General features: G+C 37.2%; 1 protein-coding gene across 4 annotated transcripts in view; it reads left to right on the plus strand.

Annotated features, from left to right (window-relative positions):
* The window catches only part of WASF3 (WASP family member 3), a 65,156-nt gene extending 47,119 nt beyond the window's left edge, over window positions 1–18,037 (plus strand). For 2 of the 4 annotated variants that reach the window (XM_056501074.1, XM_056501084.1), the window contains 7 exons: window positions 1,503–1,637; window positions 4,990–5,143; window positions 5,568–5,685; window positions 9,790–9,965; window positions 12,603–12,866; window positions 14,405–14,760; window positions 15,476–18,037. In XM_056501074.1, coding sequence (XP_056357049.1) covers window positions 1,503–1,637; window positions 4,990–5,143; window positions 5,568–5,685; window positions 9,790–9,965; window positions 12,603–12,866; window positions 14,405–14,760; window positions 15,476–15,633 — 1,361 coding nt within the window. In that variant the 3' untranslated portion in view covers window positions 15,634–18,037. Of the gene's footprint in view, window positions 1–1,502; window positions 1,638–4,989; window positions 5,144–5,567; window positions 5,686–9,789; window positions 9,966–11,766; window positions 11,934–12,602; window positions 12,867–14,404; window positions 14,761–15,475 lie in introns of all 4 variants that reach the window. The other 2 variants (XM_056501093.1, XM_056501100.1) reach the window with 1 other exon arrangement.
* The last annotated feature ends 1,206 nt before the right edge of the window (window positions 18,038–19,243 follow it).

Raw genomic sequence — 19,243 nt, forward strand, 5'->3', positions numbered from 1 at the left:
TGCCTGGGTAGGAGGGACCATCAGTTCAGTGAACGAGAGCAATGAGTTTGGATGGAATCTGAAATTTGTAGGGGAAGTTCTGGGGCAGGTGAACTATTAAATTGGGGATCCAGAAGCACTGATCTGGAGCAGCTGAGACTTGTGGACTGGGCACGAAGGGAGTCAAAACTGTGCATGAGTGTGCCTAGTTCTGTGGGAGGGCTGGGAGAGGAATGGCTGTGCACAATGATCTGTGCATCGAGGAGGTGTTTGGTTTATCATGTGGCACCTTCTGTCCACTGTAGCACATTCAGGGAAGGGCCTGGGGCTGCAAATCTGTACTAGGCACTGGTGAGGCCACACTTGGTGTACTGTGTCCAGTTCTGGGCCCCTCAGTTCAGGAAAGACATTGAGATGCTGGAGTGGATTCAGAGAAGGGCAACAAAGCCAGTTAAGGGTCTGGAGCACAAGTCTGAGGAGCAGCTGATGGAGCTGGGGGTGTTTAGCCTGGAGAAAAAGAGTCCTGGGGGGACCTTATCACTCTACAACTGAAAGGAGTGGGTAGCCAGGTGGGAAACAGCCTTTCTCCCCAGCAACAAGTGACAGGATGAGAAGACAAAGTTCTTAAGCTGCTTCAGGAGAGGTTTAGGTTGGACACAAGGAGGAATTTCTCCACAGAAAGTGTGATTAGACATTGGAATGGGCTGCTCAGGAGACTGTGGAGTCACCATCCTTGGAGGTGTTTAAGGAAAGACTGGATGTTGCACTTTGTGTCATGGTCTAGTTGATGTGATAGTGTTTGAACATAGGTTGGGCTCAGTGATCTCAGAGGTCTTTTCCAACCTAATTAATTCAGTGATTTGGTGATCTGGATTGCACTGTCCAGTCTCACAGTGATTGAGAACATACAGCAGATGAAAGGAAAGGTTGTGCACCAAGTCCACTGTGGTCATGGGTAAATGTGGTCAGTGGCCTCTGACTCTCTCTCAGATGGCTCCAGGGACAGCAGTGCATGCAGTCAGCATTTGTAGAGGTATGTGGGCTGCCTTGCAGGAGAATTATCTGTTTCATGCTGCTTTAATTTTGATGTTGGCCTGTGCTTATGCTTAAAATTAAATCTTACCTACTATGGATTGCAAGATTTTAATTTCAAAATGTACTTCAGAAGCTTTTATGGACTGCAGTAACTTTAGGCTTTTTCATCACAGAGGCAGGTTTTAATGCTCAGTTGTCTGTCAGTTGGCACTAGTTCAGCTACGTAAGGATTAGTATTTGTAGATCTCCCTGTGTTTTTAAGAAGACTGCTAACCAGGATGTCCAGAAGAATAGACTTCAGTCAGAATTTATGGTATATTTTGACATTTTTGTACAAATTTGTTGCCCCGAATTTTTCCGAATGACAAACTGCACTGTTCTAATCCTAGAGCTACTGTGTTTTATTATACTTCATGATATTGAAACCGTTTGTCTTGGGTTTTGTAAGCCACTAGCGAAGGGATTTCCTTGTCTATTTTCTTACATAGGCAAACATGCTGAAGACATATTTGGTGAATTGTTTAATGAGGCCAACAGCTTCTACATCAGAGCAAATTCCCTCCAAGACAGAATTGATCGCCTTGCTGTCAAAGTCACCCAGCTGGATTCAACAGTGGAAGAGGGTAGGTAATTGCATGAAAGCACTGAGCCAGAAGTGATGTTGACAAGACACAGTATTTAATTGCACAATAACCTCTGTCTTTTCAAAGTAATACTGTGCCGATATTTCATCTTGTTGTCTCAGTAAGGCAAGCTGGGAATAATCACTTTAGCAGAGCAAGTAAAAGTATTCTTGACTCAAGAAGCCCCTGTAGTAATGGAGCTACTAAACTGCCTTTTTCACAAGGAAAACTTTGAGTTTGTAAATGTAGTAAATCATAAATGAATAAACACAGACCTTACTGGATATAAGTCAGAATATTGGAAAAAGGTTGAGACACTGGGTGTCCTTATTAATTTCAGGTAGGGTAGTCACAAACTACATTAGTACAATAGTCTATTCTGTGGTCATCAAAGATCTTATAGTAGTCTGTATCTAAACAAGGCACTGTGTTTGGATCAACAAGGTGAAATTCTTTAGGGGTTCTACTCACTAGAAACTATTTCCTTGTAGAGTATTTATCACTTATAAGTTTGGTCATTCACTTCATAAATACACAGTAAAAACAAAGGATTTAAGTAACATGATATTGTTTGAAAGCACTTATTTGTATAGATAAAACATTTCTCCATCTAGCTTTAAAAGCTGTTAACGTGTGTCTTGGCCTCCATGCTGCATGTCTGAGCCAGCCAGTGCCTGTGTTTCCTGTTTAGATGATTCCTGACATTTACTAAAATGTAAAAGCTTTTTATATCAGTACAGTACTGTAATATTGACTCAGTAGTAGTTAACACTACTTGTGATATATTTAATAGTGCTATTTATATGGCGTATATATTTTACTTGCCATTGAGATTTTTGTAGTTTATATATTTATAGTGCCAATTATTAGTGCCAATATTAAAATTTACTGTTGATATTTAACAGTGTAATGGTGTAATATTTAGCCTTCCTTTTTTAGCTGGTTATGGTCTGGAAATTATTACGTGTAATTTTATGGTTTTGGAACATATTAACTGTTAGACTATCACAGTTGCCCAGAGAAGCTGTGGATGCCATATTTCCAAAGAAATCTGGTTAAGTGAAAGGTGTCCTTGTTCATAGTAGGGGGATTGGAATGAGATAATCTTTAGGGTCTCCTCCAAACCAAACCACTCTGATTTTTTTGGTACAAGCACCTGCATTTTGCTGTCTTAGCAGTCAAGAGCTGTTTTAGGAGTCAAGTTAGCTCCTTTGGGCTAACTATTCAGCTTAATTTTTGAGGCATATTGTATTGGTACTATGAGCAAACTAGGTGATATTAATATACTTTTGGAAATGCAGTTCTCATCTTGGTTTTGCTGCTCTTCCCTCCTCCCCTTTTTTCTTTTTTAAAATGCCTCATTAATGTCTCATTAACGTTATGCAGTACCACCCAGCTAGTTTTCAGAGTTTGGAGAATAATTAAATGCAATCTTTTGGAAGGGGAAACTAGTGTATGGACTGAGAATTTAATCAGTGTTTATTTTAAACTGACAGCAGTTGTTACTCTTGCATTGCTAATCATGCTTCATATTAATAAGCTGTATATGCAAACTGCTGTCACCTTAGTGTCAGTAGTAAATTTTATTAGCTCTTTCCCTGTAGAAGTTGAAGTCTTTCTAATAATTAATTGTACTGTCAGAAATAGTATGTTTCTGGATAGCTTCGGCATTTAAGCAAAATGTCAATTGTAAGATTGTTTTAAAATTCCTTCAGATTTGATTGCATCAGTGATTTCTTATATTCAGAGCTATAACTAATACAGTGTATAGAAAATATACTTTATATATAAAAAACTACAGTTGAAAAATATTTTTAAAAATGGCAGTTAAGTTTTCAAAAATATATAAATAACTTATTCTAAAAATCTCCAGAAATATGTATTTTTATTCCTTTCAGTATCTTCCATCAAACAAGAATGAAAAAATCCAGATATATACATCTAAAAAAGGCATTTCTGCCTGAAATACCTTATGCTTACAGGCAGATTTAAATAGAAAGTACTTTCAAAAATAATGTTTTGATACTTCAGATGAGCTGAATGGTGGGATGACTATTCAGCATTAAATATTCTATTTTTAATTTTTTGCTATTGTAAAAGTTACAGAAGAAACTAAGTAGTTCTTGGAGTGAGAAGCAAGACTTCCACACAGATACCAAAAATAGTTTGGCAAAGAAATCTGAATGGGATTTGGTGTTCATCATGACAAACAATAGTAGTGAAAAATTTCATCCCTTTTTCTTTTTTCAGGTCATCAGTGTACTACATTTTTGGTCATCAGTGTTCATTTACCTTGTGAAATTTCTCACAGTTTGTCCTTGAGACTCAATAAATTAGATGAATGGGCAAGAAATATTAGATGAAATGTCAATGGGAATAAAAAGAAACTAACTCAGTGCACTTTGTTTGCACAAGCCCTACAGCTTGCACTCTTGTAAAACACTGGGATCAAATCCAGAAGCAGTCAGAGTCATTGTAGACAACCCAGTGAAGACTTCAACATCCTCTTCAACTGCAGCCTAAAACTTGTATTTCAGGGTGCTTAGGGGTGGAAGGTGATATCAAGAGCTTACTGCCACTTTTAGATTGTGATTGGCCTTTAACTGGGTCTTCTTTAGCAGTGATTGCTGCATCTCTTGAAGACTTGTATTAAGAGTGAAAGAAAGTCTTTATAAAAGTGACAGGAACAATTAAAACCAACTTCCATCCTTCATTTGAAAAGAAAGAATGAAAAGCCTGATGTTGTTTCCCTAGAGCTGTGTATGTAAAAAGATAAAAGATAAAATATGAGTGTCTGTAGACATGATCTAAACTTAAGAGCAAGGAGTATTTAGTTATATGGGAAGACAAGGGAGTTGAAAGAGAGTAAAATAAGTGGAACTCTGTCTCTCACAGGAGGTTGTTGCAGCTGTGATTTAATTATGCTTAGAATGGGCTGGAATGTGTATTGATACATGTGCAATTACAAAGCACACAGTGTCAGAGGAATACCAGACCTTGTGTTTCAGTCTTGAAGCCAGTCTTTCTGCTGTTAGAACTCCAGGATAAACCTTATAAAAAGTGGAAATGGTTGGACATCTGCGTGTGACAGCATTCTTGGATCAACTTCCAAGATACAGTCCACAATCCCATTACTTTAAGTGAGATTCTGAGCCAGGTGACACCTAAATCTGTTTTCTTATGGTAATTCTTACATGCCTTTGTGGTTAAATATCAGGATTAGCCACTAAGGAAAAACCTGTCTTTCTGTTAACTTGCTGAAAATAGTTCAAATAATTAGTGAAAAATGGATGTTGTGTATCCACTTTAATTTGTTTCAGACTTGTGGTAAATATACTTCTGTTTCTAACAGTATCCTTGCAGGACATCAACATGAAAAAAGCATTCAAGAGCTCAACAGTTCAAGACCAGCAGGTAGTTTCAAAGAACAGCATTCCAAACCCAGTGGCTGATATTTATAATCAAAGTGACAAACCACCACCTCTGAATATTCTTTCACCTTATAGGTAAGGAAATATTGATTGTTTACCTTCTTGTACTTTGCCCTTTATTTCCTAATGGTATGCAGAGAATAATTATAGCAGAAGGAAAAGGCTGTATTGATTATTGAGATTTGATTTTTCAAAATTGATAAAACTCAATCTTCAGTAAATAATTTATTTATTTTTTAAGAATGGTATGGCATGGCATTTGCAGTGTATTTAATTTTTAAGAATTTTTAATTGGAAGGTAAATGTGTAGGATTTATGACCAAAGGATATGGTTTTGCTGCTGCTGCAGACAGTGGTGGTATTTGTTTATCAAGTTTATCCTGTTAGGAAGGGTTGTTATTGATCAGCTTGAGGCTTGGATGATCTTCAAAGGTAAGTTTTCTGGATTTAAAACATACTAATTCAGGTATTTTTAGCTTTTCTTCTGCTCTTTTTCCAGGGATGATAAGAAGGATGGATTGAAGTTCTATACCGATCCTTCCTATTTCTTTGATCTTTGGAAAGAAAAAATGTTACAAGATACTGAAGATAAGCGAAAGGAAAAGAGGAGACAAAAGGTAAAAGCAGAAACATAATAGCACAATTGTGCATTACAATTTTATGTGCAGTTGTCCAGGCATAAAAACAGCCACGTCATACTTAGTTTCAGTGCATGGAAAGATTGTTCCTCTTTGTGTGGCTGTAGATTCAGTGCATTCCATTTTTATAGCTTATCCTGTCTGTTTTAAGAAGGCAGCAAATTGAATTTTAGGAGTGCTGTGGTTATTTTCCAAGATGCTTTCTTGAATCCTTTGCCAGTATCTGCTTATTGGTACCCAGAAAAATGGCCCTGTTGTGCTCCAGAAAAAGACATTGTAATGGGAGAGGAGAGGAATTGGAATTCGAGTTTTTTTCATTCCAACTTCCCATTTTTCCATTCTGATTTTAAAGGAAAAAATACAGATGCTTTTATAAGAATTTATAAAACTACTTGAACATTTCTTTATTCCTTTAGAACGATTTCTACAAAACTATTTTATATATATAAGTTACTTTTAGACTTCAACTTAGGTAACACATCCCATTTATTTTCATCCATGGTATATTTTTCGAAGATTTTAATTGTCTTACTACAGTCTACAAATGCAAATATGCTCAATAGCCATACATCACAGAAATATCCCTTGACAAGTTCTAGCTGAAGTGCTATTTGATTTGATTGAATATATGCCAATTAAGAAGAAAGCAGCATAGACGTGAGTTAGCCTGGATAAAGTTCACTTTGTGATGGGGAGAAATCTCAGGTTTAGCTTTCCAGAAGATGCTTTTCAAGTATTTCATGTCTGGGTCCTTTAGAGAGTAGGATGGTTTGGGTGAGATGTCTCCCAGACACACTTTGTTCCACAGGTTGCTGTACCAAATGTCCTTTTTCTTTTATTCTTGTCATTGTGGTAGCAGTAACCAGAAATGAATCCAAAGCGTTTATTAACAATTTGATAGCTGAACTTAAATTTTCAATCTATTAAATGAAAATTCTTTACTCAGTTTATACTCTACAGAAGCACAAAACTTGATAGTGGTTGAGAAACTGCTCAGGTGAAATAAACATGTATTGTTTAGCAAAGTACAAGCTGGACATCCAAATGCCATCCTACTTTGCTGACAAAACACAGCTAGATTTTAGCCTCAATTTTTCAGGTGCTTGATGAAGTTTGGGAGTAGTCTCTGCATCAGTTTTCCAGTATTATTTTGGTAATTTGCTCTAAGTGCTTAAGCTGTTGCAGCAAGAGGTTTCTGAGGAGTTTAATTTTCTTGCCTGAAATATCATGCTTTTTGTTTCTGTGTACAGATTAATTGAAAATATCTAACAGGCTTCCTCTGATTTGGCTTTTTCAGGTGAACTTTTTTTCTGAAGAAAACCATTATTTTAATTCTTTAAGTTTAAAATCTGTGTAGTCTATATTTTTAATTTCCGTAGATCAGTGTGTGAGAGTTCAGTGTAGTTTTGACTTGTTAGGTATTGGTAGTATTCTAAATTGAATTACTGTAGGTAGGGCATTTGTGATTAAAGAAAGGAAAGTTGTTCTAATTTGCTCTTTATTGTTCCGGCTTTTTATCTGAAAATAATTAGGTATTCAAGCAAGTAAAATTTTTAAATTTGGAAAGTTAGTATTTCAGAAATCATTCTTGATGACTTGTGTTTTGATAGGATTTTATAAATTTGTGATCAGGAAAATACTTTAGGCTCGTGCTTCCATTTTTTTGAAAGTATTGCAAATACTTGCTGAAGCTACTTTTTCTTACTAGCTCTTAATTCTTTAAGATGCTTGAAATACCATTTGCTAATTCTTGATGCAAATATCAAACTTACAATTAACTCAACCCTGTTTGAAGGCTCTAATGTTCTGTGTTTGCTGAAATAATTTCCTGCCAACATGAATGATGTATCTGTTTTCTGGCTTAATCTACAGCACCCACTTGTCTGCCACAGCTTTTATTACAGTTAGTTAAAAAAACAACGTAACTCCTCTTCATATTACTTTAATTTTCTGAGATATATTTCCAGCTCTAATTATCAAGAAAGGCTTCAGCTGCCCTTCAACTCTGTCATGTTTGTGGGTAGTAAAGCTAGAGCTGTCACCATTGTCAAGGGAATGAAACTGCTACTGGAACAACTTAAATCTACTTTTAGAGGTATATGTAGCTTTGGTAGCTGGTAGAAATAGGGCTGCCCCTGTTTTGGAAGACAATTTAATGTTTTAGAGGTGTATTGATATAATATTTAATCAAAATATCACTACCAGTAGGGTTTAGTACTGTTTGAGTAAAAAGGATTCAAGTGTATTTATTTATTAGCATGCTTACAGACGCTGGTGTGGAACAACCTGTCCAGTTGAAATCTGATCCAATTACAACCAGCTAAGCTTTACAACCAGCTTTGTGTTTATTTTTTGTTGCTTATACATCCATATATATTGATCTTTTCATTTAAAAAAAGGGATCTCTTTAAAACTAAACTTCTAAATAGTAACTGCAAGCAGTCATATAAGCACTCATGATTGTACCAAAATGATTTTCTTCCCAGTAGCATCATATATTGGTCTAAAGATGGATAGTTACTGTATTTAGAAACTTGCAAGAAATATGTAGTTGTGACCCCTAGATGACAAAATTATTGTTCTGAAAGAAGACAAAATGAAGTGTTTTCAGTGAAAAGGCTTACTTGGGCTTTCTTCTGAAATGTAATATGATTCAGGTAACGAAATCTTAATAAATGACTTGGGATAAAAGTAAAAATTTAAAAAAAAAACCAAAATGTTTGCAGCAAGTAATTGAAAAAGACAGATGAAAAGCTTTGAACAAGCATATATGCAACCATGGTAATTAGCAAAACTTTATATATTTAAAGTAAAACATGTCCTTTCTGCTCCAAATCCTGTATTGGCAGAATTTGATGTGGGAAAGTGGTTATCCGGCATAAAAAGGGTGATGAACTTTTTGTTGAGTTGACTTTCCAACTATTATCCCTTATTTTGTGGGTCTAGATTACCCAGTTAAAAGGCTTGCCTACCAGAATTTGACCAAGCTCCTCTCTCAATACAGTTAATTGACTGCATTCGCAGAATAGCAATATAATTGTTTTCTGAGAAACTATTTTTCTAGCAGCCAAAAGCCTAATACCAACTAATAGATAAAAACATGTATTCTAAGGTGTGGGATCTAGAGCTGATTGAAAAAAAACCCCTGTGCTCTCATGAATACTGAGAAAAGGAGTAGCAAACCCTTCTCAGTCTGAATTGAGCAGTCTTGTTCATTTGTTGTGATGAGGCACCAGTATGGTTTTTATATTTGTACTGAGCAGTCAGAAGTAGGTGACTACAGCATTTCCAAGGCGTGCAGGCATTGTGTCCCAATATTAGGGGATCTTGATAGCAGTGATGCAAAGATAAAAAGGTATGATAAACATTGACATTGGTTGAGCCTGATGTTATATTGAAAGATATAAGCAGCCAAATTTGTCATGAACCTATCAAGGTATATCAGTAATATACTGCTGGCCTGAATATTTACTGCCTTACTTCATAGAGAGTTAGTGCAATCCATTTTTACATCAGAGAATGGGAAACAACAATGAGGAGAAACTAGGAGGATTTTCTGTAGTTAATTAGATCAAAGAAGGGAGAGGAAGGTAAACAGAAATAATTTCACATAAACTATGGAATAGGAAAGTGTGTCCAATTTCTCTGTACTTCCCCAGGCCCTGTTGATTGTGTCCATAATGAATAACCAGAATAGCTCGGAGCTTATTTGACATTCTCAGAAGTCTGATTTTTCAGGAGATGAAAATTACAAGTGCTTCAGGGTGGTCTAAACAAAAGACATGATGTCAACTTTCTGGCTTTCAAAATTGGTCACATTTCTGTATTAGGAAAACCAGGAGATTGGCATCACAGTAGCACATGCATTCTACAGAACAAAGGCAAATCAAGAGTCCTGCTACTAATGAGGTTCCTAGCGTAAGGAGATATTATTTTCACTGCAGAGAAATTTTATGAAGACTTGGCTTCATCTGTAAATCTGGTCTTATTTTCATGCACTCTAACTGCATTTTAACCAGCTTTTTTCCTTTCCTTTTTTTCTCTCTCTTTTTGCATGCTTTATTTCTTTTGTTTGGACATTAGGAGCAAAAGCGTATAGATGGCACCACCCGTGAGGTGAAAAAGGTTAGAAAAGCCAGGAACAGACGCCAAGAGTGGAATATGATGGCATATGACAAAGAGCTTAGACCTGACAACAGGTTGTCTCAAAGTGTGTACCATGGAGCATCTTCCGAGGGATCACTGTCCCCAGATACTAGGTCTGTTCACAGCAAAGCTGTTTGTTATACCACAGTTCTATGTTCAGCAATACTGAGTAGAATTAGGTGTTTTTACAGGATGGGAATAGTTAGACAAAACATACAGTGCATGTTTAAAATATAATTTTCAAACTTATTTTAAAGCATAAATGACATAACAGATTCTGTAACGATTTTTTTTCTTCCTCAGCTTCACATGAGAGCATTTTGTCATCATAGTGTTATGTATTGCAGAGAAAGAAGTGTTTGCTGCATACTTTATATTTGATCTTCAGTAGCTGTAGTTACAAAGCATTTAAGCCTCTACTAGAAAATGTCAGTAGCTCTTCCTTAGTGTCTAGTTTGTTGTTTGGTGCTCTGCTGGTAGCTTAATAAATATTTTTCTGTGATCTACTCAGTCGAGAATACTTTTGCCTGTAAAGAATGCTTCAGTGGGAGAAGAGTTCAGCTTTTTGATGTTACAGTAGTCTGAAAAGCAAGCTACAAAGCCAGATGAGATGTTTTTGCTTGAAATAACAAAAATCTCTGCTTAGAGATAAATTCTGCTGTGTATCTTCATTGACTGAGATTCCCTTTGAGCTCAGTGGGAGTTACCTGATATACATTGAAGTCTTAGTTTTTACAGTAAGCTGATCTCACCAGAGGATTTTCCCACTTACTTTATTTCCTATGTCTGTTGTGATTAAGTGCTAGCAATAAACATAGAAATAAATAGAATCCAGTGGAAAAAATGTTTAAATTGTTGAATGGCTAGGTTGAGGAGGCAGCTACCACTGCAAGAGTGTGGACTGATACCATTAGTCCACTGTCCAGTGATGATTAATTTAAAAGAAGAAAATCTGCTCAGAACTTTGTAATGTTGTGGTCTTTGTGAAAAGTAATGAATTTGTAATTGAAACATAGTATTTGATATTTCTATTGGTCTTTCAATAATATATTTAGACTCACTCCCTGTCTGAAAACTGTTGTTTATTTGGTTTCATTTCACAGTTTCTAATGCAAAACTTTGTCTCCTGTTAGTCTTAATGAAACACTGCAAACTAACAAAACTTTACATAGGTTAATCTAGTAAAAGGTGTGGATTTTTTCATCAGGAGTTCTGTTTCACACTTTCAGTCCATTTGATTGTTTTTTTTTTTTTCAGATTTAACACCTTGCTTCCAGGATTCCTGAGTTTAAATTATCATACTGAAGTGATATGTTTTTATCTCTCAGCAATGTCAACATGTGTTTGGCTGTTTGCCGATATCTGATATTTGCAATCTGTGGGATTTTTTAAGCAGAAATTGTAGGATGTGTTTCTGTGTTGGATTTGGATGTTGTTTGTGTGACGGATACCTAGTACTTACATAAGCCTTTTATATTTTATAAACTATGGAGTATTTTAAATTTCAGTGAATCAAATCTCGGATATTGAGTCCTGAAATCTGTTGTACATCCATGAAGGATTAATTCTGAGAATGTTAGTGAGGTGGAGAGAGAGAGCTTTTTATTTTTTCACCTTGGAGTAGTCCTAAGCTATAAAAAACCCATACATATAGAAATATGTACCGGTTTGAGAGATGTTTTCATGCTGCCAGCTACTGCATGAGTAATATTTTTAAGTCAGGTCCCAAAGAAGTGTATTTGGTTATACTGTGGGCTTTTTTTCTCTACTGCTAAAGTAAAAAAAAAAAAAAAAAAAAAAAAGGTTGTATTTCTTCTTGTTTGCTAGTTGTAAGACCTAAGCGTTAAATGTTGACATCCTGGTGTTTGGTCTCTGGCAATTTACAATGTATTTGTTATACTTATTGTACTTTAGAGGGAGAAACACAAGCTGAATCCAAACAGAAACCAGCAAATTAATGTGAGAAAAGTAAGAACAAGAAAAGAAGAGTGGGAGAGGAGGAAAATGGGCATTGAGTTCATGAGTGACGCAAAGAAAATGGAGCAGGCAGGAAGCATGAAAGAGGACAAAATGCCCAAAGGGTTTGTTATTTTGTTTTGCTCAAAGCCCTGGCTTTTTGTTGCTTCCCTTGCTTCCAGTCTCACAGATAAGTGCATCAGTTCACTGTGCTCACTAAAATCCAGGCTGCACCATTGTTCATTACTAAAACAAGTCTTCACAGTAATGGGATGAAAAGATCCTTTTGCTCCCTCTCTTGGGCTTATTTGACAGAGCATCCTAGACTTTGTATCTTTATGAACTCTCTGCTCAACTAATACTTACATTTCCCAGTTTCATTAAGCCTTTCCAACAAAATTAATTGTGCAAACAAATAAAAAGCATTTTCTAACTTTTGAAATTGGTTGTCTCTGCATTGGTAAAACACATTCTTCTGCAGAATTGCAAGTGCTTGCAGTATTGCTTTTCTTTCTCTGCTTGTTAACTTGAGGCAGGCTGGTAAGTATTATCATTTCAAACCATGGACTGTCAAAATCATTGACAAAAAAAGTAAGCTTCCTTATAGCTACTAAAATTCTTGTGCTTTCTGTGGACTTGAAAGGGAGTGGTGCTTGATAAATCGGGGAATCCTCTTGCAAGAAAAATAATGCTGATTGTATCCTTTTTAGCTTGTTTTGTCATTTAGTTATTTAGATAATGCCCTGTTACACTCACATAATCTGTTCTTCTGCCTCAATTTACTTTACTTTTAGGTCCCATGCATCTGATGTTACAGATTATTCTTATCCTGCTACTCCGAATCACTCCCTCCATCAGCAGATAGCGATGCCTTCCTATGGAGCAGGAGATGGTCCGCAGTACATGGCAGCATCCCAAAGCCATGAGCATGAATACAGACCACCCTCCACCACTGTACGGCACGCCACTTTAAACAGACCTCAGCAACCGCCTCCACCTCCACCCCAGCCTTCAGATGGCCAGCACAGCTCAGTACCTGTGGTACCAGCAGAATATGGGTAAATCTCATTTATTCTAGAGGATTCTTGGCAAAGCCAGACCCCAAATACATTAGTTAGCTCCCTGGGGAGGACAGAAGAAAATTGGTCTGTGTATGAACTGAATTTAAGTGAAGAAATAGTGAAAGCAGAAATGAAAGTTTGTATTGAATGAAGTGTGTATTGGTGAAGTCAGTATGATTGTAAAATATTAAGGGTGCTAATGCAATATTAAAGAAGGGATAACTTTCCTTTAAAGTGGAAAGTAGTTACAGGATAATTTGGATAATATTTTAACTTCAGGAAATGTGCAGAAAGAGTACTGTTGATTGTGATTAATCTGGCTGTCTTTGTTGCATCCCTGAAATGCCTTTTTAGAGAAGCTTGTGACAGAATTGGTAGGGGTCTTCTCAGACACAAATTCCATACTGCCACAGGAGGAATGCCACTTTTTAATTCAAGACAAAGATTATCAAACACCTGTGTAGATATTTTGCCTGAATGCATTCTGAAGGAAGGCTTGCTCCAGAGTTCTGGTTCTTCTGTAGCAAGAAAACATCTGTTTTCTAATGAGTCTGTCTGTTCTTTTGTGTAAATAGCTTAAACTTCCAAGTTGTAATGCCAGGAAAGTTGTAGTCATTCTTGTCTGTGTTGTTTTGTCTACTATGCAAGCCAAGGTTTGTCATCCTTGCTTTATGCATCCTGGGATAGCATTTGCCTGATTCATGGCTATTGTGAATGCATATCATGTGCTGCAGATGACTCAGTCAGGAGTGACTGCTCCAGCCTGCCCTTTCTCTGTTGTTTCCAGTGTGTAAGGCATTACTGTGCTTAGTCCTCAGGTCCATGACCATTGTTAGGGTGTTGCTGTTGCCTACACTGGCATGTGTCAGTCGGTGTCATCAGTCACTTTGCTTCAACTCTGTCTCCTGTATCTAGTTCTTTACCTACGTTATAACTCTTAAAAATTCTCACTTGTTTTCTGATTAAGATTTCTTTCAATGACATTTTAACAAAGAAATTAGCTCTCCTATTTAAAGAATCAATTAAATGTATCAATTTAATTAAGTGGTATTTAAACTGATAAATTTGACTGAAGAAGCACATGAGATACATTTACCTTTGAGTAAATCTTTCCTTTCATACTTCCCATTGTGTCCTCTATGACCTCTTGATCTTCTATGGAACTGAAGGGTGTAGTCTGCAGTTTTCTTAGTCCCTTTTTCATCAAAGACTTTGCACTTTACAGTCCCACAGAATAGATGTTTAATAAAAAATGCAGCTTTATACTTAACTGGGCAGGAGAATTAAAATATAAAGCTCACTTTGTAGAGTGCTGAAAGGACATTGCCTTTAACTTCAATATTTGTCTTAAATCTCAATATATCAGCAATATTTCACAATTTTTAGATGTATAATCACTTGCATATTTAAGTCACCAATTTAAATTGCTTTTGATTTTTGTTTTACTTGAGGTTGGATAAGTGTAGTTTAAGGGGTGATAATTTTGTAAGTTCTAACTTTGAATGCATTAAATGTTTTTATTCTGTTTTATATAGGATGCTCCCAGCTCAGATGGTGGATTATTACAATCCTACAGGTCCTCCCCCTCCTCCTCCTCCCCCTATGATTCCTTCAGCACAAACTGCATTTGTTAGTCCCCTTCAGCTTCCTGTGCCACCTTCCCATTCCGGACTGGTGACTGGCTCTACATATGCAGCTGCTCATCCTCCTCCTCCTGGTGGGCTTGTTGTCACTGCTCCTCCTCCTCCTGGCCCACCTCCTCCCCCTCCAGGCCCTCCTGCTGCAGGTGCATCCCTCTCTTCCTCCCCCATGCACGCTCCTCCGGCGTCGGAGGCGAAGCAGGCACCGATGAGCGATGCGCGGAGCGATCTTCTGGCTGCCATCAGGATGGGTAAGTGCACTCTGAGTTGTAGGTATTCCTTCCTTTTTTTTTTTTTTTCAGTGTTTTCCGCTGAAATGAGTTTATGGCTTCTTTTCCCAGCTGGGCAGATTTCATTAACCACGAGTACCACACACCTGTTTTGACATTTGTCAGCCATGAGGTTGGATCATTATCTAACAGCTAAAGATGCACAGCTTTGTCAAGTGTGTTCTAGTGTTTGTGTGGACATAATCTAATGAACACAGCACTTGTGTTTGTTATGTAAAGTGCCAGTAGATGTACATGGATTTTTGCTTCTCTTCAGAAGAACTGAATTACCCAACACCAGGCTTCAGCCCATTGATTGTTTTAACCAGTGACTCACAGCTCTTCCTGATCTCACTTACAAAATGGAGCTGTAAGTCTAATAGTATTTCCAAATGCGGTTTTGAAAGCTTTCATCTTCAGGTTAAAATGACTTGTACAGTCTTGAATATTTAGCTTCAACATATTGTTGACAGTTTTAAAAGTCCAGAAGTATTCAGTCTCTGAGAATTATTTCCCATCTACCTTTTTTGTCTTTTTCTCTTCTTTGCTCAAGGAGGCTCTCTTATCTCAATACTCTTTCTTTTTCCCCTCCTTCTTCCTGAGTATTTTATGAGAGTACAACAGACTCGCCAATAACAGTGTCAAATATGAAATCCCTTGCCTGGAAAGCTTTGTCTGAGAGTAACTGTCTCTGCAGGAATTCAGCTGAAGAAGGTGCAGGAGCAGCGTGAGCAGGAGGCGAAGCGCGAGCCCGTTGGCAATGACGTGGCCACCATCCTGTCGAGGCGCATTGCCGTGGAGTACAGCGACTCCGACGACGACTCCGAGTTCGATGAGAACGACTGGTCAGATTGAGCGTGCTCCAAGCCTGCTGGCAACTGCATCAAACACTTGGCTTCAGTGATTGCTTTGTTAGCAAGATGTAAAGCAGGACGTTGACATGTATTAAGGCTAGTAAGGGAAGTGCTAAAATTGAGTTGGTATTATTCAGAATGCTGTAGCTTAGCAACTCTGGTAATAATGATGTGATTATGCTTATGCAGATCAGAAACTTGTCTTACTTTCAGTATTTACTGCATAATACTTAAGTGCCACTAAATGTAGCAACTCGTGCTGCGTGCAAAATATGCTGCAGTTGTTGCACTGTTACAGAACCAGCATTTTATTTTACTTTCCTGTTCTTGAAGGGATAAAATATATTTTTTGACTTCACATCTTATTCTTTTAAGTACGTAAGCAACTTAGATACTTGTGAATTGGTCTGGTTGTTAGTCTTTGAGGGCAGCTAATTTTATGGCTGAGTGAAGTGTTGAGTTCCATAAATGTGACTTTTAGCATTTTTATTAGGTACTAATTATGCCCACCTTAGTCTATTTTTAATTATTTCTGGGCCTAAGTTTTTATGTATACAAAATTGATTTTATACTATCTTCCTTTCTGTCTTAAAAATGTAGCAGATGATGAAATGTATACTTTGAAGGATGAATCCACATGATCCAAAAAGAACATTTGGTTAGCAGACAGGATATGTCTGTAACAGTACCACCTTCAAGTTGCTGGCTGCTTGTTGGGAAGAGTATTGGGGGAGTCTCTGCTGGGTGGCAGATGCATGTCCATGCTATAAATGAAAATAATACCTGTAGAGCTTTTCAGTCTTATGATAGGATGAGCTGGAAGCAGGATAGACCTGATGGAAACCCTGTGGCTGTTGCAGTGCAGAGATGCTGCTGCTATTACTAAAGATTGGAACAGTCCGGATCTAGCAATCAGATACATTTCACAAGTATTAAACTTGGTCTTTCTGCCTGTAGGTATAAATGTGTGTAAATAAGTTCAGTTGTTGATTTATACATGTGTAGTCCTGTAGCACATTGACTCAGAATTCTTACTTTGAATGTATTTCTTTCCCAGTACATCCCATGGATAAAACACAGGCAGTTAAAGCAGCTTTGATGGCTGTTGAGGTACTATGCCATATATATATACACTCACTTTTTTGGTCCTTTCCTAGGCATAGTTGCTGCCATGCTTTGACTGTCTCTGTTTTCCTTGTTTTCCTTTTCTTTTTTATCAGCAGTACAGTTAAGATGGTTTGTTTTTTTCTTTTTTTCTCTTTTCTGGACCAAGAGTCAGGCTGCTGCTTTGCCTAATGAGGCTTTTAAATTTTATTCATAGCAGGAGAAGAGTTCTTTTCTTACCAGCTTGCAGTTACAGTCTTTGTAACAGAAGTCTGTGTAATTCCAGGTCTAACATTTGGTAAACCTCCTTTGTTCTGTGAGGCCCCCCTGTCTGTTATTAAAAGAAGTATGTAAAATAAAAAGAGAAGTGGAAGGTGATTATCTAACCTGTGTTTACAGCATTAACAGTTTTAGTCCTGAGAATGTAACAGTCTAACACGATGTTTGCATGCAAACTGTTGGCTACTGCGTTGCTGTTTAATCTGCATATGATTTTTCAATCTGTGGTGGCTATGGTAGGGGGATGACATGCTGCCTCAGGGCTGGTGTTAAAATTCATCACACGAAGTATGACCAATCTCTGCATAGTGTTGAGCAGCCACAGCTCTTGGTAACCAGGGGCAGCTGAAGGTGCTCACTGATCTCCATCCTAATTAGAGCTGGTTTTTTTTTTGCCTTAAAATGCAGAGCTGAAGTGTTGCTTTATTTTGTGTCCTGGAGTCTGAGGTCTGTGTGTCCACCAGGGAGGACAGAATTTAGGCTGTATCCTGATGGTGGCTTCCATCACCACGTGTGGGAGATGCTTGTCCTTCCATCATGGTGTGCTTGCACAGGGGCCTGAAAAATTATTCTCTTCAGGCAGCTGAAGGTGCAGCTGGAACCTCAGTGTTACATCACTGCACAGTGGTGAGAGCACTCTCGATGTTCTTTTGATACATGCTGAAATGAAATGTCTCAGCAGAAAATTCTTTCCAATCTACTGAAATTTGATACGACAGAAGATATATTTTATGAGCACAGAAGTTGAGTGTTTCTGAAATTTTGTAATTTGTGCTTATTTTAAATAATAAGCATTAAACAAAGCAATCAGTTGTGACCAGTGAAGATAGTGTAGATTTTTCAGTCATGGTAGCCAACCTGTTTTTCTGAACCTGCAATGTTGTCATTTTCCTTTTGGTATTTTATGGACGAAATGTGAATTGAATTTAGTGATGTAAACACTATTCTAGGCTGTTTTTATCAGTTTTATCATACTTCGGGTTGTGCATAAGTAACAAATATGAATAAAATCTCACTTTTGAGCCTGTGTTTCTTTCCTTAGATTAGTAAGATTTTGCTGTTTATCTTTCACTTACCAGTAACAGAAGTGAAAATGTAAGGCTTCCAAATGCTATCTCTGCTCCCAAGGCATGATGTTCCTGGGATAAAGTCTACAAAACCAGATTCCCTTGAGGTACTGCTGCTCCTGCTAACATCCATACTTGGTTCTTTTGCAGCCTTGATTCAAGCTCCGAGTTCTGGCTGTTCTAAGCAGGTATGAATTTCCCTACAGGTAGCTTTAGGGATTTTTTTTCCAGTGAAATGCATTAAATGCCAGCATTGCTTCCAGAAAGGACAAGGCAGAAAATACAAGTTATATCAGCAAGTCTCTTTACCCACTTTTTAAATAAGAAGTCATCTTTGTAGGTTAGTGACACCCAGCACAATACTGTTAAATACAAACCCATGTAGGCTTACTAGAAAAATACTTTAAATTTAATCTTTTAATTGTAATCAGATTAAAGACAGGAGAGGCTTTTCTTCCTACTGGGAAGAACTTATATAAACCAATTGTGTAATATAGTAGCTCGGTTGTAAATTAAACAGATTTGTTTATTCATCTTGGACTCGGTTGTTTCTTGGGAAAATAAATTAATCTTCATTCTGTTCAACTGAAAACCCCAGTCCCTCTGGTGCTCAGTTCTTACTTCTCTCAAATTTCCCACTTTTTGATTTCAACTTAATTCAAATAATTTAGAGCACAATTCTTAAGACACCAATTCTACATAGAAACTGAATATACAAGCTTGAATTTTTTTAGTTCAGGGTTCTCTTAGTAAAGCATTTATAACTGCTTGTTGTAGCTCAGTTGGAATTAGTGATGGCCACTCAATATGCTGCTTCTACAGCTTTTGTGGTTGTCTTTTGAATTTTAAAGAATTTTCATGGAATTAAACTGAACTGTATTTTTTGGTATTTGAGATTTCTCTTTACCAAGATGAATGGAGAAGAAAAACACCTTTATTCTAAGAGGGGATGCATGGTATTGAGAACTAGCTCCAAAATGAGCTCATTTGCAGTATGCAGATGCAGTTGGGAGGAGGGAGGGAAGTTTCTCCTTGGGAAATTGGTTCTTGATGTATTTTTCAGCTATTATTCAGTTCTCTCTCCTGTGCTGGGCACTGTTTTAATAATGAAGAGGTGTTCTTTTCCCCTTGAAACAACATACCTAAGGGTACAGCAAAGTT

The sequence above is a fragment of the Oenanthe melanoleuca genome, chromosome 1 (assembly GCF_029582105.1).
Source record: "Oenanthe melanoleuca isolate GR-GAL-2019-014 chromosome 1, OMel1.0, whole genome shotgun sequence".
Classification (NCBI taxonomy): Eukaryota; Metazoa; Chordata; class Aves; order Passeriformes; family Muscicapidae; genus Oenanthe; species Oenanthe melanoleuca.